Here is a 23,665-nt window from a genome sequence, read left to right as displayed (position 1 = left end):
GACCCTCATCTCATCCCTCTGCGCCCATGGAGAAACAAGCAAAGCAACAGTTTTCTTTAGAGCCTCTTCCTTGGGCATGTTCTTGAGAGCAAGATTGGAAAAAGACGTAAGCCTTTGGGCAGTGCCCTGAGGAGATTGCCTTTCCTGGTGGAAATGCTGTTACAGAGGCCAGCTGTGTCAGAGATCTGCTGTGCAGGGACTCTGTACACAGGAACGGCCTCTGCAGCTCCAGAGGAGGTCTTGGGGGATAAAATCCCAGTCAGAAATGTCACTGCAGGGTCCTTTTTGATGTTGCAATGCACAGAGGGTATGGAAATTCCCTTACCCTGCCTCCGGGTAGAAACCAGACAGGTAGATAATGAATTAGCAATGGTATGAATAATGAAAATTCTTTGTGGACAACATTATGACAAGTGAAAAAAAGAAAAATAAAATAAATCAACAATGACATTAAGAGCGACAAAACACATCAAAGGAGAATGGGCCTGCCATGAATTCTGTTACAAGTGATATGTTGAAGGATATGTGCAGTATATTGCTTCTAAAAACCATCTAGTCATCAGTTTCCAAACTGCACCCTTGAGCTCCTGGTTCCTCATGCTGTAGATGAGGGGGTTCACTGCTGGAGGAACCACGGAATACAGAACTGCCACCACCAGGTCCAGGGATGGGGAAGAGATGGAGGGGGGCTTCAGGTGAGCAAATGTTCCAGTGCTGATAAACAGGGAGACCACAGCCAGGTGAGGGAGGCACGTGGAAAAGGCTTTGTGCCGTCCCTGCTCAGAGGGGATCCTCAGCACGGCCCTGAAGATCTGCACATAGGACAGCACAATGAAAATGAAACACCCAAATGCTACACAGACACTAACCACAAGTAGTCCAGCCTCCCTGAGGTAGGTGTTTGAGCTAGAGAGCTTGAGGATCTGGGGAACTTCACAGAAGAACTGGTCCACAGCATTGCCCTGGCAGAGTGGTATAGAAAATGTATTGGCTGTGTGCAGCACAGCAGTGAGAAACCCACTGCCCCAGGCAGCTGCTGCCATGTGGACACAAGCTCTGCTGCCCAGGAGGGTCCCATAGTGCAGGGGTTGGCAGATGGCAACATAGCGGTCATAGGACATGACAGTGAGAAGGAAATATTCTGCTGAGATCAGAAAGAAAAAGAAAAAGACCTGAGCAGCACATCCTGTGTAGGAGATGGCCCTGGTGTCCCAGATGGAATTGGCCATGGCTTTGAGCACTGTGGTGGAGATGGAGCCCAGGTCGAGGAGGGAGAGGTTGAGGAGGAAGAAGTACATGGGGGTGTGGAGGTGGTGGTTGCAGGCTATGGCAGTGATGATGAGGCCATTGCCCAGGAGAGCAGCCAGGTAGATGCCCAGGAAGAGCCAGAAGTGCAAGAGCTGCAGCTCCCGTGTGTCTGCGAATGCCAGGAGGAGGAACTCAGTGATGGAGCTGCTGTTGGACATTTGCTGGTTCTTGATATGGGGCCATTGTCCTAAAAAGAAAAAGATAGGAAAAGCTATGACAGACTTCTCTGAGCAAAGCCACTCCATTTTTCATAGACATCCCACCCCATGTCCCCCAATTCCAAGGCATTTCCTCTCTTTGCTTTGTGCTGGCTGAGTGTGCTGTGAGGAGCAGGACCTCTGCCCCTGTGCTGCCAAGGAGTCAGCTCTGCCCTGCTGCAGTGAGTACATGGGAGCTGGTTCCTGACACCCCCGATGGTCACCAGGGCTGTCAGATGCAATTCACCCTTGATGGAAATGTTCAATATCTGCACTCACCACTCCAGAGAGTGGGCTGCAGAAGAGAGGCTGAGCATGTCTTTATGGTGATTTTTCTCTGTGTTTTTCTACCATCACATCCGGTTTAGTACGATTTTTAAGGAAGAAATCCTCCTTTTTATGACTGAAAGTGTGGAGTCTTCAGACAAGACAGGCAAAAGGGCTCAGCTCTCTGTGTCTCAGTGCAGAGTCAGGAGAGCTGCATTGCCCATCAGTCTTGTTCCCACATGCCCTGTGCTTAACTTCTGGTACCTCAAGGATGACTGTGCATTAAATTAGTCTTTAAAAAAAAAAAAAAAGCAACTGGACTGATGAAATCAGGAGGGTGCTGTTTCAAAGGGCAGATCTGCAAACTCTTCTTTTTGCAGCACAGAGGTGAAGCTGTGATGGAGAGGGAAGGACATGGCCTCTCTCAGAAAGAAGCAAAGGCCTCTGAGAGGAGAGAACTGACCTCCAAGGGAAAGCTCAGCACTCCCTGGGATCCTACAGCACAGCCGTGCTCTTCTGGGGCAGCTCCCAAGCCCAACAGCACAGGCAAAGCAGACAGTCAGATGTCCTGAAGATGGGATGTCCTAAAGGCAGAGTCAGCTCATTGCTCAGCAGACAACGCCCAGCAGACATCTAGAGTGAGGGACCACAAGAGAGCAGCCTGAAGGCAGCCTCGCCCAGGGCTTGGCTGCAGTTTCCTCCCACTCCCTGCCCATGTCTCTGCTGCCTGGAGCTGTCCCTGCCTGGAGCTGGTGCTCTGCCCACACCTCTCCTCCCTGTCCCTGCTCACAGAGCCCATCCCACCCTCTGTGTGCTCAGCTCTGCCCTGCAGACCCCTCCTGGCAGCAGGGCACTGCCCAAGGGGATCTCCATGCTCCTTGAGAAGTGCCATGGCAAATGTCCCAGGGGCGATCTCAAGCTGTAATCAGCCCTCACAAACAAAGCACCCTCTCAAGAGCAGAAGGACCCTGCCCTGCCCTTCCAGGGGGTCGCTCCTTCCACCCACAGCTGCTCCCGGCAGTGCCCTGGGCAGCTCCCCGGGCAGGCTGAGTGCTGACCCTGGCAGGCGGCAGAGTCCCTGCCCCGGCACACAGCCCCTGGGCTGCAGGGACCCTGCTCTGAAGGACACAACTGGGCACCCCTGCCTGCACACCTGCATTCCCAGCCACTCAAACTTGCCTCTGCACAGGGAGTCCACCTGGCACATCCCAGGAGCTGTGGGCTCTGCCAGCTTGAGGAGATGCCTCCAGGAACCGCATCGGCATTGCCCTGCACCCAGAGACTTACCGTGTCAAGGGCTCCGAAGATTTCTCCCTCCCTGAGCTCTCAGCAAGCCTCCCATTTCTAACTGCCTTTAAGCTCTCTCTGCCTCGCTGTTCTCCCCTCGGTGCCTGCAGGCAGAGCCCTCAGCCCTGCTGTGCTCTGCAGAGGAGCTGCTCCTGGCCAGAGATGTCTCTCTGCAGCACAGCCCACTTGCCATGAGCTCCCTTTGTCCCAGGAGCCTGGAGCAGCTCAGCAGCAGAGGACCAGCCCAAGGCGGCATGTTAATGACCCCTCTGGTGGGTTTGGGGATGAGTCCATGAAGCTCAGGCCCTGAGAGGAAGCTGATGAAACCTCTCCAGAAGTCACAGTCCGATGCAAACTCCACAGTTTCTTGGAGCATTAATGGGTCCCCCTGAGGGCCATCCCTGACAAAGCAACTCTGGGGCTGGTTAGAGCAGGCAAGTGGAGGCAGTGATGACAGGTAGGCAAAGGCAATGGCAAGGTGGCTCTGATGCTGAGTAATCCTGGGTGTGTTTGATCAAGTCAAAGGGCCAAGCCCTGACCCCCATCCCCTGGGAGGGGAGACCCTGTCCCTCACACACAGGGCTCAGGGCTCTTCCTGGGCCAGTGTGATGTGGGGATGTGCAATGCCTAGAGCAGGACTACCACACACTCTTTCTCAGGCTCACAGGTTGTGACAAGGGGGCGATGAAGTCCTGGTGCTCTAATGATAAGAGGTCTCCTCACAGGCATCCCCTGCAGAGAGAACAGCCACAGCCCAGCAGACCAAGACCTTGGCTGTGTTGGGGGCTTTCAGCCTTGCCACTGCCCCCAGATGTCTCCACCACAGGATGTCCTACGGTGTCCCACACCTGCACCTCTTTCCCTGCAGGCTCTCGACACCCAGCAAGCATCAAACCTGGGTGTCACCTGAGTGTGTTCCTACCCTTACTGATATCTCTCCATCCTCACAGACTCTTCACTGAAATGCAAAGCTCTGGCTAATCCAGACTCTTGCTGGGTGGCCTCTTGTACCACAGAACTGCACTTGCAGGGACATTTCTTTCTCCTTGTGCCCAATCTCAAGATCTTTTCTTTCTCATGATGTTTCCCAGTTTTCAGAAAAGCTCCACCATCTCTGAATCCACCTTTCAAGCAGTCTCAGGCTACTCCTAGACCGCCCTGAGCCTCTCCACCACTGGGCAAAGGGGCCAAAGAAGCCCAGGTCTCTCAGCCCCTCCACACAGCCCATCTGCTTAAGGCCCCAAACTCCACCTGGCCACATCTCCTCTGGCCACTCTCCAGCTCCTCCCAGCTCCAGCAAAAGAGGGAGTTGAGAACTGGGACAAAGCCATGTGTGGGGGTCCCTACCAGTGCGGTGTCAAGGGCCATAAGAACTGCCCTGCTCTGGGGGACCATGCTCATCCTAACGCAGCCCCGTATGCAAGTGGCCTTCTTCACAGTGAGCAGAAACCCCTGGCTCGGATGGTGTCCCTCGCAGTTGCCAGGCCCTTCTCCTCCTCAGAGTCCCTCCTCAGCACAGCAGGTCCCAGCTGGCCCTCATGTACACGTTGGTTCTTCTCCCTGAGGCCAGACTGGCCAATTCTCCTTGTCAACGTCACGAGATTTCTTTTGGCCAAATCCCTGAGTTTCTCCAGGTCCCTCTGGACTGAAGCTCCATTTGGTCAGTGGTTACTGTTTGTGTGCGGGTGGCTCACCCTGACGGTGGTGTAGTCTCACAAGAGAACAGCACGAGGAGTCGCAGATCTCTACAGACCCAGGTAGGAACTGCCATGAAGAGAGTCTGCAAAACACCAAAGGAGGGTACAAAGCAAGCCAAACCAGGGTCAGCGGAGAAAGGAGAAAGGAGGGTGGGGCTGTTTGACGCATGGTGATATTAGAAGAAAATGTATAGCTGTGTAGACACACAGACAACATGGATCCCTCCAGGAGCCAAATCCAGCAGCCCGACAGAGGTGAGACTGCTGCAGCTCCATGCGACGCCATCCCACACACACACGTGCACACAGAAAGGCCAGCACATGTGCACGTGCACACACCCCCCCACACACACACTCAGAATGAAGTCTCTCAGTCAACTTGCAGAGTCTACAGCAGCTGGCACTGAACTCCCCTGCTCCTCCAGAACCAGCCTCTCCATGGTCTCACCAGCGGAGTGGCTCACACAGCCTTGGCTCCCAGGTCACTTCACCTTTGCACCAGTGACTCCAGTTTCATCTTCACCACCAATTGCACACTGACGCGTGTAACCTCACTCGCTCCGCAGCCAGCAGCACAGACACGTGGGCCTCTGTGACAGCTGGTCTGACTCCCCTTGCTGGCACGTAGAGCTGCTCCTTGCACATGGACGCACACAGCATAGAGAGCCCCCCAGCCAGGAACAGAGTTAGAAAGGGAGCTGAACGAGGGGACACATCAGACAGTTGAGTTCAGGCGCAGGGCATGTCCAGACCAGCATATTGACCAGACAAAGGTTTATATGCGAAGGCTCCTTTTATCCCTGTTATATTTATGGATGAAATCATCTTGAGTGCCCTCCCATAGCACACACAGGATAAGCAATCAGGCTCAGTCACCATGTGCTCATGAAAGGCAGGTCCTTCTTGATTACCCTCATCTCCTTGTATGACAAGGTGACCCACTTAGTGGATGAGGGCAAGACTGTGGATGTTGTCTACCTAGACTTTAGTAAAGCCTTTGACACCATATCCCAGGGCATTGTCCTGGAGAAACTGGCTGCTCATGGCTTGGATGGACATGTGCTTCACTGGATTAAAAACCGGCTGGGTGGCCAGGCCCAAAGAGTTGTGGTGAATGGAGTTAATTCTAGGTGGTGGCCTGTCACAAGTGGTGTTCCCCAGGGCTCAGTACTGGGGCCAGCTCTCTTTAATATCTTTATCAATGATCTGGACGAGGGGATTGATTGTGCCTTCAGTACGTTTGCAGATGACACCAAGCTGTGCAGGAGTGTTGATCTGCTTGAGGGCAGGAAGGCTCTACAGAGGGAATTGGGACAATGGGCTGAGGCCAACTGTATGAGGTTTAACAAGGCTCAGTGCTGGGTCCTGCACTTGGGTCACAACAACCCCAGGCAACACTACAGGCTTGGGGAAGAGGGGCTGGAAAGCTGCTCGACAGAAAAGGACTTGGCGGTGTTGGTTGATATCTGGCTGAACATGAGCCAGCAGTGTGCCCAGGTGGCCAAGAAGGCCAAGAACATCCTGGCTTGTGTCAGAAATAGTGTGGCCAGCAGGAGTAGGGAAGGGATTGTGCCCCTGTACTCGGCTCTGGTGAGGCCGGACCTCGAATACTGTGGTCAGTTTTGGGCCTCTGTGGTGGGTTGACCCTGGCTGGAGGCCAGGTGCCCACCAAAGCCGCTCTCTCACTCCCCTCATTCACTAGACAGGGATGAAAAGGTGTAACGAAGGGCTTGTGGGTCGAGATAAGGACAGGGAGAGATCACTCACTAATTACCGTCACGAGCAAAACAGACCGAACTTAGAGAGGGAATTCATCTAATTTATTACTAGGCAAAACAGAGTAGAGGAATGAGAAATAAAATCAACTCTTAAAACACCTCCCCCCACCCCTCCCATCTTCCCGGGCTCAACTTCACTCCTGGCTTCAAACTTCCCCCCCTCAGCGGCACAGGGGGACGGGGAATGGGAGTTACGGTCAGTTCATCACACGATGTTTCTGCCGCTTCTTCATCCTCAGGGGGAGGACTCCTCTCATTGTTCCCCTGCTCCAGCATGGAGTCCCTCTCACGGGGTGCAGACCTTCAGGAGCAAACCGCTCCAGCTTGGGGTCCCCCACGAGGTCACAAGTCCTGCCAGCAAACCTGCCCTGGCGTGGGCTCCTCTCTCCACGAGTCCACAGGTCCGGCCTGGAACTTGCTCCAGCGTGGGCTTCCCACGGGCCACAGCCTCCTTCAGGTGCATCCACCTGCTCCGGCGTGGGGTCCTCCACGGGCTGCAGGTGGAATCTCTACACCCCCTCATCCTTTCTCCATGGGCTGCAGGGGGACAGCCTGCTTCACCATGGTCTTCACCACGGGCTGCAGGGGGATCTCCGCTCCAGTGCCTGGAGCTCCTCCTCCCCCTCCTTCTGCACTGACCTTGGTGTCTGCAGAGTTTCTTACATCTTCTCACTCCTCTCTCCAGCTGCAAAAGCTCTCTCTCTCTAACTGTTTTTCTTCTTCTTAAATATGTTATCCCAGAGGCGCTGATTGGCTTGGCCTTGGCCAGCGGCGGGCCCGTCAGAGCCGGCTGGCATTGGCTCTATCAGACACAGGGGAAGCTTCTAGCAGCTTCTCACAGAAGCCACCCCTGTAGCCCCCCACTACCAAAACCTTGCCATGCAAAGCTAACACACTTGTTCTTAGCCACAACTCTATCAAGGAGAGCCCAGGCTGCAGACACCTCCCTCAGGAGATCCCCTTTTATTGCAGAGAGGCTATTAGGAAGGCAAAAGGTGACACATGGTTCTTCAAGGATCAGACACAACAGGACAGAGCCTCAAGAGAAGTGCTGTGAAGACAAGCATTTACCTCTAAGTATGATTATCAGGGGAAAAAAAAAACAAAACCCGAGGAGATGCATAAAATATACCCTGGGCACTCTGCAGAGAAGGGGAGACAAATTACAGTTGGTGGTGCAAGGTCCATTGGATTAGTGTCCTCAGGGCCTCCTTGAGCTCCTGGTTCCTCATGCTGTAGATGAGGGGGTTCACTGCTGGAGGCACCACCGAGTACAGAACTGCCACCACCAGGTCCAGGGATGGGGAGGACATGGAGGGGGGTTTCAGGTGAGCAAATAGGCCAGTGGTGACAAACAGGGAGACCACAGCCAGGTGAGGGAGGCACGTGGAAAAGGCTTTGTGCCGTCCCTGCTCAGAGGGGATCCTCAGCACGGCCCTGAAGATCTGCACATAGGACACCACAATGAAAACAAAACACCCAAAAACTAAAAAACAACTTAATATAATAAGCCCAACTTCCCTGAGGTAGGTGTCTGAGCAGGAGAGCTTGAGGATCTGGGGGATTTCACAGAAGAACTGGTCCAGGGCATTACCCTGGCAGAGTGGTATAGAAAATGTATTGGCCGTGTGCAGCACAGCATAGAGAAACCCAGTGCCCCAGGCAGCTGCTGCCATGTGGACACAAGCTCTGCTGCCCAGGAGGGTCCCGTAGTGCAGGGGTTGGCAGATGGCAACGTAGCGGTCGTAGGACATGACTGTGAGAAGGGACAACTCTGCTGACATCAGAAAGAAAAAGAAAAAGACCTGTGCAGCACATCCTGTGTAGGAGATGGCCCTGGTGTCCCAGAGGGAATTGGCCATGGCTTTAGGGACAGTGGTGGAGATGGAGCCCAGGTCGAGGAGGGAGAGGTTGAGGAGGAAGAAGTACATGGGGGTGTGGAGATGGTGGTGGCAGGCTATGGCAGTGATGATGAGGCCATTGCCCAGGAGAGCAGCCAGGTAGATGCCCAGGAAGAGCCAGAAGTGCAAGAGCTGCAGCTCCCGTGTGTCTGCGAATGCCAAGAGGAGGAACTCAGTGATGGAGCTGCTGTTGGACATTTGGTCCCTCAGGGCATGGGAGCCTGTTCATTGAGGAAAAGACATCAATAAGAGATATTTCTCTGAAAAAAATCTATTGAATTTCTTATTCCTTATTCAGGAAGACCTTTCACAGGTCCCATTTCTGAGGTCTGGTTGGTGCTGGCTGAGACTGCCCCAGGGAGCAGGGGGCTCTGCTGGGGGCTCTGCAGGAGCCAGCCCTGCCCCACAGCCATAGGTCCATAGGAACACAGGCTGATTTAGGATTAAATCCACTTGGGATATGTCGTGGTTTTACCCCAGCCAGCAGCTGAGCACCACGCAGCCGCTCACTCACTGCCCACCATCCCGATGGGGGAGAGAATTGGAAAAGTTAAAGTGAGAAAACTCACGGGTTGAGATAAAGACATTTCAATAGGTAAAGCAAAAGCTGCGTGCACAAGCAAAGCAAGGAATTCATTCCCCACTTCCCATGGGCAGGCAGGTGTTCAGCCATCTCCAGGAAAGCAGGGCTCTGTCACGCATAACGGTTACTTGGGAAGACAAATGCCATCGCTCCGAATGCCATCGCCCCCTGCCATCTTCCCCCAAGCTCCTTATAAACTGAGCATGACGTCATATGGTATGGAATATCCCTTTGGTCAGTGTGTTGGGTTTGCGTGGCAGGGTTTTGGTGGCGGGGGGGCTACAGGGGTGGCTTCTGTGAGAAGCTGCTAGAAGCTCCCCCTGTGTCTGATAGAGCCAATGCCAGCCGGCTCTGACGGGCCCGCCGCTGGCCAAGGCCAAGCCAATCAGCGCCTCTGGGATAACATATTTAAGAAGAAGAAAAACAGTTAGAGAGAGAGGGCTTTTGCAGCTGGAGAGAGGAGTGAGAAGATGTAAGAAACTCTGCAGACACCAAGGTCAGTGCAGAAGGAGGGGCAGGAGGTGTTCCAGGTACTGGAGCGGAGATCCCCCTGCAGCCCGTGGTGAAGACCATGGTGAAGCAGGCTGTCCCCCTGCAGCCCATGGAGGAAGGATGAGGGGGTGTAGAGATTCCACCTGCAGCCCATAGAGGACCCCACGCCGGAGCAGGTGGATGCACCTGAAGGAGGCTGTGGCCCATGGGAAGCCAACGCTGGAGCAAGTTCCAGGCTGGACTGGTGGACCTGTGAAGAGGGGAGCCCACGCCAGGGCAGGTTTGCTGGCAGGACTTGTGACCCCGTGGGGGACCCCACACTGGAGCAGTCTGCTCCTGAGGGTCTGCACCCCGTGAGAGGGACTCCATGCTGGAGCAGGGGAACAATGAGAGGAGTCCTCCCCCTGAGGATGAAGAAGCGGCAGAAACACCGTGAGATGAACTGACCGTAACCCCCACTCCCCGTCCCCCTGTGCCGCTGAGGGGGGGAAGTTTGAAGCCAGGAGTGAAGTTGAGCCCGGGAAGATGGGAGGGGTTGGGGGAAGTGTTTTAAGAGTTGATTTTATTTTCTCATTCCTCTACTCTGTTTTGCCTAGTAATAAATTAGATGAATTCCCTCTCTAAGTTCGGTCTGTTTTGCTCGTGACAACAATTAGTGAGTGATCTCTCCCTGTCCTTATCTCGACCTGCGAGCATTTCGTTATGCCTTTTCTCCCCTGTCTAGTGAATGAGGGGAGTGAGAGAGTGGCTCTGGTGGGCACCTGGCCTCCAGCCAGGGTCAACCCACCACAGTCAGTTTGGGTCACCTGTCCTGTCTGTGTCTCCTCCCAACTTCTTGTGCACCCCCAGCCATCCCACTGGCAGGGCAGGGCAAGAAGCAGAAAAGGCCTTGGCCCCGTGTAAACACTGCTCAAAAATAAGTCCATAGAACAAAAACATCTCTATATTATCAATGCTGTCTCCAGCACAAATCCAAAACATACCCCCACACTAGCTACTATGAAGAAAATCAACCCTCCCAGCTGAAACCAGGACAGGATATCAAAGAGATTTTCAACATTGTGGCTCCCATTTCACCAAATGGCAGAGCAGAGCTGATGGGATTTTATTTTGTTTATTCTGTTCGCGTTGTCCCACTACACCTGAGGAGTGTTTTTCAGGCAGAAATCCCTGGCATTTCTGCTGCACTCCAAGTGAAACCTTGTGCATCCCAAAAGGCAAAGGGACTGTCCCCTAGTGATGAGTGAGGAGAGCCAGTCCGTCCATCAGCCCTGGTCTCAGCTGCCCTGTGCTGGCACCTCTTTGATCTGCAGGATGATCGCAACCAGACGTTCCCCCCAAAAGGAACTGGGCACTGCTGAGAGCAGAGGAATCCATTTCCCAAGTGCACATCTCCAACCCCCTCAGCCTGTCTCACTCTGCCTGAGCAGGATCTCAGCCCTCCCCTCCCAGCCAGGAACACAGAGGGCTCTCTGCAGCTGTCCGCAGGCAGCCACCCAGCAGCGTTTTCATGGCCTTAGCACTGAGGGGTCTTCTCCACGGGGCTCCTGGAGACCACCGGGATGCCATGGGAGAGCTGTGCCCTGGGGGAGGGCAGCCTGCATCCCAACAAGACCCCTCAGGGAAAGAAGCAAATGTCCTAAAGACGGGGTGTCCTGAAGGGAGAATCGGGTCATTTGTATCCCCTGCAGCCCAGGCATTAGGCGGGGACTTGGACACTTCATTCCCATGGACACATCTGCATGGCAAGACCCACAGGGCTGGTCTCTGAGCTGCGTCTGAACCCCACCCCCCCATCCCAGCAAACCTGGTGATACGATCAAGGGGAGCAGAGACAGGAGGGGAAACCCAGAGAAATGCCACAGTGCTGCTGCCGATGGAGGCACTCGGGTATTTGGTAATATCCGCTCCTCAAGGGTCAGGCTGCCGAGAAGGTGACCTTCAGGGCAGAGGCTCCGCTGGGTGGGAGAGCAGAGCAGGGGGTTTCTCCGGGGAAGGTGTCTGCACTGCAGGGGATGGCAGGGAGGTGCCCCAACCTCCCTTCCACAGCATTTCTGGGAACAGCTGCCTCTCGCTCCCTGCCCATGTCTCTGCTGCCTGGAGCTGTCCCTGCCAGGAGCTGTTCCTCTGTGCTCAGGTCTCCTCCCTGCCTGTGCACACAGAGCCCATGCCACCGGCTGTGTGCTCACCTCTGCCCTGCAGACCCCTCCTGGCAGCCGGGCACTGCCCAGGGGCACCTCTGTGTGCAGGGGCTAAGGAGCAGCTCAGACAAGTCCTAATGGGAACTGGGCTCTCAGTGCCTTCTCCAGAGCACAAAAATAAAGTCCCATCTCCCCCTGCCAACCCCGTTGACAATGATGAGAAATCTCAAAGCACAGACTCCTTCCTTTCAAGTGAATTCTGCCATTTTCCTCCTGCACACATCCTCCCAGAAGGTCCCACAGGCTGTGGGATGTACCAGCTTGAAGAGATCCTCCAGCAACCACAGCTGCTTTTCCCTGCAGACACAGACTTACCACGTAGGGGGCTGTGAAGAGTTCTCTTTGAATCAGCTCTCAGCATCCTCTCACCCCAGGCTGCCTTTAACCTCTCTTCTCCTCCCTCCTCTCCCCTCGGTGCCTGCAGGCAGTGCCCTCAGCCCTGCTGTGCTTTGCAGAGGAGCTGCTCCTGGGCAGAGCTGTCTCTCTGCAGTGCTGCCCACTTGCCATGAGCTCCCTCCGTCCCAGGAGCCCGGCCCAGCTCAGCAGCAGAGGACCAGCCCAGGGCAACACTTTCTCTGCCTTCCCATACTCCCTGCAGATGTCCCTGGGGCTCCAGGGCTGAAGCTTCTCAAAGGCATCAGGGTCTCTCCTGGGGAGCGTAGGCTGACGCAGACTGAAGTCATCACTGACTGTCCCTCTCTGAGCACTGGAGAGATGGATTTCAGAAGTGGGATTTTTCCTCCCATGGCATGGTGGTCTATGATAGGTTGAAATGTTCCCCTCCCTTAACCCCTCTCCCTGTCCCATGGCCAGGCAGGACACTGCAGCAGTGACAGGCAGGGATCATTTCCCCCCACGCAGGGCAGGGATTCAGCAGTGTCCATCAGGTCTCTCCTCTCTGGTGAGTAGTCTGGAGACTGGAGTGGGCTTCAGCTCTCCCCCACGCACCCCACAGACCCACAGGAGGTGGGATTCCTCTTGCCTCAGCTCAGTGTGCACACCGTCCATGAGTCAGTATAGAGACAAAGGACTGGCCATTTTTTCGCTCAGCAATGTCTAAAGCCAGCCGGATGGCTTTCACCTCTGCAAACTGACTCGATTCACCTTCTCCTTCAGCTGTTTCTGTGACTCGTCGTGTAGGACTCCATCCAGCAGCCTTCCACCTCAGATTTGCTCCCATAATATGATAGGGCGCATCTGCAAACAGGGCATACTGCTTCTCATTTTCTGGTGGTTTATGACATGGTGTGTCCTCTTCAGCACGTGTCACGTCCTCTTCTGGCGACACTACAAAGTTTTGGTCTTCTGGCCAGTCCATGGTCACTTCCAAGATTCCTGAGCAGTCGAGGTTTCCCATTCGAGCCTGTTGTGTTATTAGCACAACCCCTTTACTCCACATAGCATCAGTTTCATTATGCAGAGAGGGTTCCCTCCCTTTGAACATCCAGCCCAGTGCAGGCAATCGAGGTGCCAAGATGGGTTGTGCTTCAGTACCAACTCCTTCTGAAGTGGCTCAAAGCCCTTCATATGCTGCCAATATCTTTTTTTTTTCAGTTGGAGTGCAGTGGGCCTCGGATCCTCCATATCCCCGACTCCAAAAACCCAGGGGTCAACCTTGAGTCTCTCCAGGTGCTTTCTGCCAGAGGCTTCAGGTGGGGCCGTGGTCCCTGGCTGTGCTGTAAAGCATGTTTTTCACTTCTCCTCCGGTCTAGACTGGCCCAATGGCTATCACACGAACTATCTCTTGTCTAATTTGTTCAAAGGCTTGTTGCTGCTCAGGACCCATTCAAAGCTGTTCTTCTCCTGGGTCACTTGACAGAGAGGGCTTATGATCAGACTATAACCTGGAATGTGCCTTCTCCAAAAACCCACAACACCTGGGAAAGCTTGTGTTTCTTTTTTGTTAGGTGGAGGCAACAAACCTGTTATTTTATGGATCACATCCATTGGGCTATAACAATGCCCATCTTCATATTTTGTTCCTAAATCCTGGACCTCCTGTGCAGGTCCTTTGCTCTTCCTTTATTGTGTGGCAAAACCAGCTCTCAGAAGAATCTAGATCCCTCTTTTCCCTTTCTCAAACACTTCCTTTTCTGTCTTGCCCCACACGATGATGTCATCAATAGACTGCAGGTGCTCAGGAGCTTCACCCTCTTCTAGTGCAGTCTGGATCAGCACATGGCCAATGGTACTTGCTGTTCTTGAACCCGCAGCAACCCCACAACAGAAGGATCCTCTGAGGGACTGGCAAGCTAATGGCTAAACATCTTCTCTGTACTCAAGGCAGCTATACCAAAAGCCCATTGGTACCCTGTTGGGTGTTTGAAGTACCCTCTCTGGAGGTGGTCTACGTCAAGGATGCTTCTGGACCAGTCCCAACGGGGTGCTTTTGCCACTCTTTCCCAGTTAGGCTTTCCTCAGCCTCCAACACAGACAGTTCTTGGGATCCTCCCATCACTCCAGAAATGCAGATGGGTTCTGCCCCTTTGTAATCTGATGGCGTTAGAGTACATGCGCACCGGTGTCCCCAGACCTTTATACTCCCATGGGGCTGATGTGTCAGGCCATCCATCCCACATGGCCCAGTAAACTCAGTTGTGCCTTTCTTCTGCCTGCTTGGAGACAGGGCCCCTTTATTCCTGGTCAGCATATTCATTCCTTGGCTTTTGTCACTGCAAAGCAGAAGTCATAGAATCATAGAATCATAGAATGGTTAGGGTTGGAGGGGACCTTAAAGATCATCTAGTTCCAACCCCCCTGCTGTGGGCAGGGACACCCTCCACTAGACCTCATTGCCCAAAGCCTCATCCAACCTGGTCTTAAACACTTCCAGGGAGGGGGCATCCACAACCTCTCTGGGCAACCTGTTCCAGGGCCTCACCACTCTCACAGTAAAGAATTTCTTTCTAACATCTAATCTAAAGCGACCCTCCTTCAGCTTGAACCCATTACCCCTTGTCCTGTCACTACACTCCCTCATAAACAGTCCCTCACCATCTTTTCCCCTTCGGAAACTGGTAAGGCACAATTCGATCTCCCTGGAGCCGCCTTTTCTCCAGGCTGAACAAGCCCAGCTGTCTCAGCCTGTCCTCACAGGAGAGGTGCTCCATCCCTCTGATCATCTTTGTGGCCCTCCTCTGGACTCTCTCCAACAGCTCGATATCTCTCCTGTACTGGGGCCCCCAGAGCTGGACGCAGTGCTCCAGGTGGGGTCTCACAAGAGTGGAGTAGAGTGACAGAGTCCCCTCCCTCAACCTGCTGGTCACGCTGCTTTTGATGCAGCCCAGGACATGGTTGGCTTTCTGGGCTGCAGGCGCACACTGCCAGCTCATGGTGAGCTTCTCATCAATCAATACCCCCAAGTCCTTCTCCTCAGGGCTGCTCTCAATCCATTTCTCGCCCAGCCTATAGTCGTGCTTGGGATTGCACTGCCCCATGTGCAGGACCTTGCACTTGGCCTTCATGAGGTTCACACGGGCCCACCTCTCCTGCCTGTCAAGGTCCCTCCGGATGGCATCCCTTCCCTCCACTGTGTCAACCACACCACAAGGCTTGGTGTCGTCGGCAAACTTCCTGAGGGTGCACTCGATCCAGCTGTCCATGTCGCCAACAAAGATGTTGAACAGTGCCGGTCCCAGTACCGATACCTGAGGAACGCCATTTGTCACTGGTCTGCACTTGGACATTGAGCCGCTGACCACAAGTCTTTGAGTGTGACCATCCAGCCAATTCCTTATCCACCGAGTGGTCCCTCCATCGAATCCATGTCTCTCCAATTTAGAGACAAGGATGTCGTGTGGGACAGTGTCAAATGCCTTGCACAAGTCCAGGTAGATGATGTCACCCTTCCCTTATCCACCAATGCTGTAACCCCATCATAGAAGGCCACCAAATTTGTCAGGCAGGATTTGCCCCTAGTGAAGCCATGGTGGCTGTCACCAATCACCTCCTTATCTTCCATGTGCCTGAGCATAGTCTCCAGGAGGGTCTGCTCCATAATCTTGCCAGGCACGGAGGTGAGACTGGCTGGCCTGTAGTTCCCTGGGTCTTCCTTTTTACCCTTCTTAAAAATGGGGGTTATGTTCCCCCTCTTCCAGTCGGCAGGAACTTCGCTGGATTGCCAGGACTTCTCAAATATGATGGCGAGTGGCCTGTCCGCTTCATCCGCCAGTTCCCTCAAGACTCGCGGATGCAACTCATCAGGTCCCATGGACTTGTGCACCTTCAGGTTCTTTATTCTCGAACCTGATCTTCTCCTACAGTGGGCGGTTCTGCATTCTCCCAGTCCCTGCCTTCTGTGACCTGGGCAGTGTGGCTCAAGCATTTGCCAGTGAAGACTGAGGCAAAGAAGTCGTTGAGTACCTCAGCCTTCTCCATATCCTGGGTAACCAGGTCACCCGTTTCATTCCGGAGGGGACCCACATTATCCTTCATCCTCCTTTTCTCACTGACATACCTATAGAAGCTTTTCTTGTTGTCCTTGACATCCCGGGCCAGACTAATTTCTATCAGGCCTTTGGCTTTCCTAACCTGATCTCTGGCTGCTCAGACAGTTTCTCTGTACTTCTCCCAGGCTACCTGCCCTTGCTTCCACCCTCTGTAGGCTTCCTTTTTTTGTTTGACTTTGCCCAGGAGCTCCTTGTTCATCCATGGGGGGCTTCTTGGTGTTTTTGCTTGACTTCCTCTTTGTTGGGATGCATTGCTCCTGAGCTTGGAGGAGGTGACCCTTGAATATTAGCCAGCTGTCTTGGGCCCCTCTTCCTTCTAGGGCTTTGTCCCATGGTATTCTACCAGGCAGATCCCTGAAGAGGCCAAAGTCTGCTCTCCTGAAGTCCAGGGTAGTGAGCTTGCTGAGTGCTCTCCTCACTGCCCTGAGGATCCTGAATTCCACCATTTCGTGGTCACTGCAGCCAAGGCTGCCCTTGAGCTTCATGTCCCCTACCAGGCCCTCCTTATTGGTGAGAATAAGGTCCAGCATGGCACCCCTCCTCATGGGCTCCTCTATCACTTGGAGGAGAAAGTTGTCATCGACACATTCCAGGAACTTCCTGGATTGCATACGCTCAGCTGCGTTGTCCCTCCAGCAGATGTCAGGGTGGTTGAAGTCCCCCATAAGGACCAGGGCTTGTGAGCGTGAGGCTGCTCCTGTCTGCCTATAGAGGGCTTCATCTGCTCGGTCTCCCTGGTCGGGTGGCCTGTAGCAGACCCCTGCTATGATGTCCCCTGCCCCAGCGCTCCTTTTAATCCTGACCCATAGGCTCTCGGTGAGCTCCTCCTCCATCCCCAGGTGGAGCTCCATGCACTCCAGCTGGTCATCGACATACAGGGTGACATCCCCTCCTCGCCTGCCCTGCCTGTCCTTCCTAAAGAGCCTGTACCCTTCCATCCCAACACTCCAGTCATAGGAGCTGTCCCACCATGTCTCTGTAATGCCAATAACGTCATAGCCTTGCAGGCACACACATGTCTCCAGCTCCTCTTGTTTATTCCCCATGCTCCGTGCGTTCACGTAGAGGCATTTCAGTTGTGCCCCCGATGAGGCTGACTTATTGGCTGGGGTGGCTGGATTCTTTTGATGTATCTTCCCAGTGTTACCATGTTGGTTCCTGTTGCATCTGGAGCCCCCGGCTCATCTCCTGTAGGCTTCGAGCGTGCTGTAGTGCATCTAGCACATCTCTGAGCAGTAGGCTGAGGGCCCTCACCAGCACCCTGTCCCTCCAACCTGGGCACATCATCCCACAACATGTTGCTGACAAGCCTGATGTTATCCCCCTCCCGCTTCGAGCCTAGTTTAAAGCTCTATCGATGAGCCCCGCTAGTTCCTGGGCAAAGATCCTCTTCCCCTTTTTGAGGGAGATGAATCCCATCAGGGTTCATCAGGCCTGGTGCCGTGTAGGCCGTCCCATTGTCAAAGAACTCAAAGTTATGGTGTTGACACCAGCCACGGAGCCATGCATTTATGGACTGAGTCTGCCTGTTCCTCCCAACATTGCTGCCCTCAATTGGGAGGAGGGAGGAGAATATTACCTGTGCTCCCAAATCCTTCAGTGACCATCCCAAGAGCCTGAAGTCCCTTTTGATTGCTTTTGTGGTATGTGTCTCTGCTTCATCCCCGCCCACATGGAGGAGCAGCAGTGGGTAATAGTCAGAGGGCTGTACCAGGCTGGGAAGTTTCCTAGTGATGTCCTTGACACAGGCCCCAGGGAGGCAGCAGACTTCTCTGAGGGGAGGGTCTGCCCCGCATATCGGGCCCTCTGTACCCTTCAGAAGGGAGTCCCCTATGACTATAACTCTCCTTTTCTTCTTTGTTGGGGTGGTCATGACCTGAGGCATGGGCCTTTTGGGCCTAGGTGCTACCTCTGGAGTAGCTTGACTGTCATCCACATCCTCGCTCGAGTGGCCTTCCACAGCCAGAGCCTGGTACCTGTTGCACAGGGGTACGTGGGAAAGCGAGGTGGGTGAGGAGGAGAAGGCTCGCCTGCCACGCTGAGCATGGACTTGTTTCTATTGACTCCCCTCTTTGAGGCTGCTGCCTTCTGCCTGGCAAGGGGAGGATACAGGGTCCCCTTCACTTTGGCTTTGGTCTTTTAGCTGTCCCTGTTTCTGTCTCAGGGAGGGCAGAGCTTGGCTCCATCAGTTTATCTCTCTCTCTCAGCCTCCCTGATGCTCCTTAACCTCTCCACTTCTTCACAGAGTTCTGCCACCAGGCTGAGCAGATCGTCCACCTGGTCACACCTCAGGCAGCCAATCTCACTTCTGCCTTCCCCTGCCAGTGCCAAGTTCAGACACTCCCTGCAGCCTGAGAGCTGGGTGGGTGCATGCTTCTGTGGCAGCTGTGTCTGTGTTGCCACATACCTTCTGGTGAGCACAGAGCTTAGGGCTTTCTGCCTACCTTCTGTGCAGGTTCAGTGAAGTACTGAAACCCAACCACTTGGGTTGGTCACTCTCATCACACTACCCCCAGCTGGGAAAGAAAAGACTGGTGAGAAGCTGGCTGAGGAAAACCAAGTGTTCAGGAAGTCCTTGAGTACCACCAGACAAATCCTACTTTTGGGGAAACACCAGGACATCCCATCTCCCCACAGAACCTTTCCGCAAGGTGGGCACATCTGTGCTGGCCTGGCCAGCCATTCCTACACCCCCTGCCCATGCTCTCCACAGCCCTTGAGCTGGGGGAGCTGCTCTGCAGAGCAAGTGGGCTGTGGGGCCTGGGGTCACAGGGGGACTCTGCAAGGGACGTGCTGGTCAGGCTGGGTGGCAGACCCAGCTCAGGGACATCACTGCCACTGACTGCCTCCCACAGAGGCTCTTATGTGGCCATGGAGGCTGCTCAGAGGTGACCTGCCTTATTGCCAATGCCATGAGATGTGTTTGGGTGCTGCACCGCATCCAGTCTATGGAAGTCCACTGATGGGAAAACGAACCACTCACCAGGCTCCTTTCCCTGTGCCTGCTGTGTCCCCTGGGCTTGCAGAACCCTCACTTGGTGATTCACACCCACATTTAGCACTTGATCTCTGGGGCACGCCACCTTGCACAGGCTCGTGCTCAGTGGGCTCCATTCCCTGCTGACCTCCTGGCACGTGCTGTCCCTGCAGATCCCCTGGGCTCTCCTGGCAGCTCCTGATTCCTTCCAGAAAAACACTCCTCTGCCATCAGCCCTACCACAGGCTGTTGAGCCCCAGGCAGCTTAGTTGGAGTCCATTCAGCATCTGTGTGGGTGCTGTCCACCCAAAAGGGAACACCTGAGCCATTCCTCAGTCCCTGGAAGAGCACACTGGGACCCTGATCTCATCCCTCTGCGCCCATGGAGAAACAAGCAAAGCAACAGTTTTCTCCAGAGTCTCTTCCTTGGGCATGTTCTTGAGAGCAAGATTGGAAAAAGACGTAAGCCTTTGGGCAGTGCCCTGAGGAGATTGCCTTTCCTGGTGGAAATGCTGTTACAGAGGCCAGCTGTGTCAGAGATCTGCTGTGCAGGGGCTCTGTACACAGGAACGGCCTCTGCAGCTCCAGGGAAGGTCTCGGGGGATAAAATCTCAGTCAGAAATGTCACTGCAGGGTCCTTTTTAATATTTAAATGCACAGAGGGTGTGGAATTCATTTACACTACCTCTGGGTCAAATCAGACAGGTCGATAATGAATTAGAATTGGTATGAATAATGAAAATTCTTTGTGGACAGCATTATCAGAAGTGAAAAAAAGAAAACTAAAAAACTAAAATCAACAATAACATCAAGAACTAGAAAACATATAAAAGACAGGCTGGGCCTGTCATGAGTTCTGTTAGAAGTGATATGTAGGAGGACATGGGCAGCATATTGCTTCTGATAAACCTCTAGTCATCAGTTTCTGAACTGCACCCTTGAGCTCCTGGTTCCTCATGCTATAGATGAGGGGGTTCACTGCTGGAGGCACGATGGAATACAGAGCTGAGACTACCAGATCCAGGGATGTGGAGGAGATGGAGGGGGGCTTGAAGTAGGCAAACATGCCAGTGCTGATAAACAGGGAGACCACGGCCAAGTGAGGGAGACATGTGGAAAAGGCTTTGTGCCGTCCCTGCTCAGAGGGGATCCTCAGCACGGCCCTGAAGATCTGCACATAGGACAGCACAATGAAAACAAAACACACAAAGAATAAACAGGCACTAACCATAATAAGCCGAGCCTCTCTGATGTAGGTGTCCGAGCAGGAGAGCTTGAGGATCTGGGGGATTTCACAGAAGAACAGGTCCACAGCATTACCCTGGCAGAGTGGTATAGAAAATGCATTGGCCGTGTGCAGCACAGCATTGAGAAACCCACTGCCCCAGGCAGCTGCTGCCATGTGGACACAAGCTCTGCTGCCCAGGAGGGTCCCGTAGTGCAGGGGTTGGCAGATGGCAACATAGCGGTCATAGGACATGACGGTGAGAAGTGAAAAATCTGCTGACATCAGAAAGTAAAAGAAGAAGACTTGAGAAGCACATCCTGTGTAGGAGATGGCCCTGGTGTCCCAGAGGGAATTGGCCATGGCTTTAGGGACAGTGGTGGAGATGGAGCCCAGGTCGAGGAGGGAGAGGTTGAGGAGGAAGAAGTACATGGGAGTGTGGAGGTGGTGGTCGCAGGCTATGGCAGTGATGATGAGGCCATTGGCCAGGAGAGCAGCCAGGTAGATGCCCAGGAAGAGCCAGAAGTGCAAGAGCTGCAGCTCCCGTGTGTCTCCAAAAGCCATGAGTACAAACTCAGTGATGGAGCTGCTGTTGGACATTTGCTGGTTTTTGAACGTGGGGGCACTGGTCTAAGAAGGAAAAGACAGGGAACAATTCGGACAGACTTCTCTGAGCAAAGCCACTCCATTTTTCACAGAAATCCCATCCCCCTCCCCCAATTCCGAGGCATTTCCTCTCTTTGCTTTGTGCTGGCTGAGTGTGCTGTGAGGAGCAGGACCTCTGCCCCTGTGCTGCCAAGGAGTCAGCTCTGCCCTGCTGCAGTGAGTACATGGGAGCTGGTTCTTGACTCCCCCAATGGTCACCAGGGATGTCAGGTGCAATTCACCCTTGATGGAAATGTTCAATATCTGCACTCACCACTCCAGAGAGTGTGGGCTGCAGAAGAGAGGCTGAGCATGTCTTTATGGTGATTTTCTCTGTGGGGTTATTTTTTTTCCCACCATCATATCTGGTGAGTACTAGATTTAGTGGTAGAAATCCCCTTTTTTATGACTGAAAGTGTGGAGTCTTAGGACAAGCCAGGAAAAAGGGCTCTTCTCTCTCAGGGCAAGGACAGGAGAGCCGCAGTGTCCATCAGTCTTGTTCCCAGCTATGCTGTGCTTTTGCTTGTGCTACCTCGAGGATGGCTGTGCACAAAATTACTCTTTAAAAATAAAGCAGCTGGACTCTGATGAGAGCAGGGGAGTCCTTTTTCAAAGGGCAGATCTGCAAACTCTTTTTTTCCAGCACAGAGGTGGAGTTGTGATGGAGAGGGCAGGACACAGCCCCTCTCAGAGAGAAGTAAAGGAATCTGACAGGAGACTGGCAACCCACGAGGGATGGCTCAGCACTCCCTGGGATCCTACAGGAGAGCCTTGCCATCCTGGGGGGCAGCACGCAAGCCCAGTTGGATGGAAGAAGCAGAGAATCAGGTCTCCCAATGATGGGATGTCCTAAAGGCAGAGTCAGCTCATTGCTCAGCAGACAATGCCCAGCAGACATCTAGAGTGAGGGACCACAAGAGAGCAGCCTGAAGGCAGCCTAGCCCAGGGCTTGGCTGCAGTTTCCTCCCACTCCCTGCCCATGTCTCTGCTGCCTGGAGCTGTCCCTGCCAGGAGCTGGTGCTCTGCCCACACCTCTCCTCCCTGTCCCTGCTCACAGAGCCCATGCCACCCTCTGTGTGCTCAGCTCTGCCCTGCAGACCCCTCCTGGCACCAGGGCACTGCCCAGGGGCACCTCTGTGTTGGCAGGTCTTAAGGAGAAGAGCAGATCAACCCTGAAGGCACCACAAAGGTGAATGCTTTCTCTAGTCTGAGGTGGGTTTATTAGGTCCCTTGAAAAACCTTTATCATCACTCACTGTGATGCTGTAGGAGTGTCTGTCTCCTGTGCAAAAGTAAAAGCTCCATTACCATTTCCATCTACCATCACAGCTGGAATGTGGAAGCACTGACTCTGGGAAGCACCTTTCTTTCCATGTAGCCATTGCCTTGATGTGCTTCTTGAAACGTGCCCTGTGGAATGTCCCAGTGGTGATCCGGAGCTGGTAAAAGCCTGGACACCCTCAGCACCCTCTCAAAAGTACAAAGACTCTGCCCTGCCCTAACAGGGGTTTCTTCTTCCACCCAAAGCTTCTCCCTGCAGTTGCATGGGGAGCTCTCTGAGCAAGCTGAGAGTTGACGCTTGAAGGCAGAATATTCCCCTGGTATGCAGGGACCCTGTGGTGAAGGACAGCCCCGGGCACCTCCAGCTACATGCTGTAGCTTCACAGCTATTCAAAATTGCCTAAAAATAGCCCCCTACTTACAGATCGCATAAGCTGCGGGTTGTGTCAGCTTTAGAAGATAACTCCAGGAACTACAGCTGCATTGCCCTGCACCCAGAGACTTACCATGTCAAGGGCTCTCAAGATTTCTCTTCTTTTCAGCTCTTGGTCAGCCTCCCAGTCCTGATTGCCTTTAAGCTCTTCATCTGCCTTGCTCATCTCCCTGAGATACCCTGGCAGAGCCCTCAGCACTGCTGGGCTCTGCAGAGGAGCTGCTCCTGGCCAGAGATGTCTCTCTGCAGCACAGCCCACTTGCCATGAGCTCCCTTTGTCCCAGGAGAGCAGCAGCAGAGGACCAGCCCAAGGCGGCATGTTAATGACCCCTCTGGTGGGTTTGGGGATGAGTCCATGAAGCTCAGACCCTGAGAGGAAGCTGATGAAACCTCTCCAGAAGTCACAGTCCGATGCAAACTCCACAGTTTCTTGGAGCATTAATGGGTCCCCCTGAGGGCCATCCCTGACAAAGGAACTCTGGGGCTGGTTAGAGCAGGCAAGTGGAGGCAGTGATGACAGGTAGGCAAAGGCAATGGCAAGGTGGCTCTGATGCTGAGTAATCCTGGATGTGTTTTATAAACCCAAAGGGCCAAGTCCTGACCCCCAGCCCCTGCGAGGGGAGGTCCTGTCCCACACACAGGGCTCAGGGCTCTTCCTGGGGCAGGGTTTTGTGGGGACATGGCAGAAAGACCTCAGCTCTGTTGGGAGCTTTCAACTTTGTCATCTCCCTTGACCATCTCCACCACAGGTTGTCCTATGGTGTCGTATGCCTGCACCTGTTTCCCTGAAGGCTGTGGACATCCACTGTGCTTACCAACCTTGCTCTTACTTGAGCATCTTCCTACCCTTACTGATATCTCTCCATCCTCATGGGCTGTTTGTTGAAATACAAAGCTTTGGCTAATCCAGACTCATTCTGGGTGGCCTCTTGTACCACAGCACTGG

At 53.8% G+C, this 23,665-nt stretch overlaps 3 protein-coding genes across 3 annotated transcripts; all 3 read right to left on the bottom strand.

Moving 5' to 3' along the window:
• Positions 1-500: 500 nt before the first annotated feature.
• Positions 501-1,448, bottom strand: LOC129196943 (olfactory receptor 14A16-like; the record flags this gene model as incomplete). Its single annotated transcript, XM_054804912.1, has 1 exon — positions 501-1,448. A coding segment is annotated over one exon (948 nt), but the record flags the coding sequence as incomplete, so codon positions are not given.
• A 6,249-nt stretch (positions 1,449-7,697) lies between these two features.
• Positions 7,698-8,633, bottom strand: LOC129196942 (olfactory receptor 14A16-like). The gene has a single exon (XM_054804911.1). The coding sequence runs from the start codon at positions 8,631-8,633 to the stop codon at positions 7,698-7,700; it is 936 nt and encodes a 311-aa protein (XP_054660886.1).
• An 11,362-nt stretch (positions 8,634-19,995) lies between these two features.
• On the bottom strand, positions 19,996-20,961 carry LOC129196941 (olfactory receptor 14A16-like). Its single transcript, XM_054804910.1, has one exon. The coding sequence runs from the start codon at positions 20,959-20,961 to the stop codon at positions 19,996-19,998; it is 966 nt and encodes a 321-aa protein (XP_054660885.1).
• Between the last annotated feature and the right edge of the window lie 2,704 nt (positions 20,962-23,665).

This window comes from Grus americana, chromosome 27 (genome assembly GCF_028858705.1).
Source record: "Grus americana isolate bGruAme1 chromosome 27, bGruAme1.mat, whole genome shotgun sequence".
Lineage (NCBI taxonomy): Eukaryota > Metazoa > Chordata > Aves > Gruiformes > Gruidae > Grus > Grus americana.
Note: the sequence above shows the minus strand (reverse complement) of the source record. Positions and strands in the feature narration are given on the sequence as shown.

What these genes read in the sequence shown, in the direction of transcription:
- LOC129196941 (XM_054804910.1), bottom strand. Translation starts at nt 20,961, where the DNA reads ATGTCCAACAGCAGCTCCATCACTGAGTTTGTACTCATGGCTTTTGGA.
- LOC129196942 (XM_054804911.1), bottom strand. Translation starts at nt 8,633, where the DNA reads ATGTCCAACAGCAGCTCCATCACTGAGTTCCTCCTCTTGGCATTCGCA.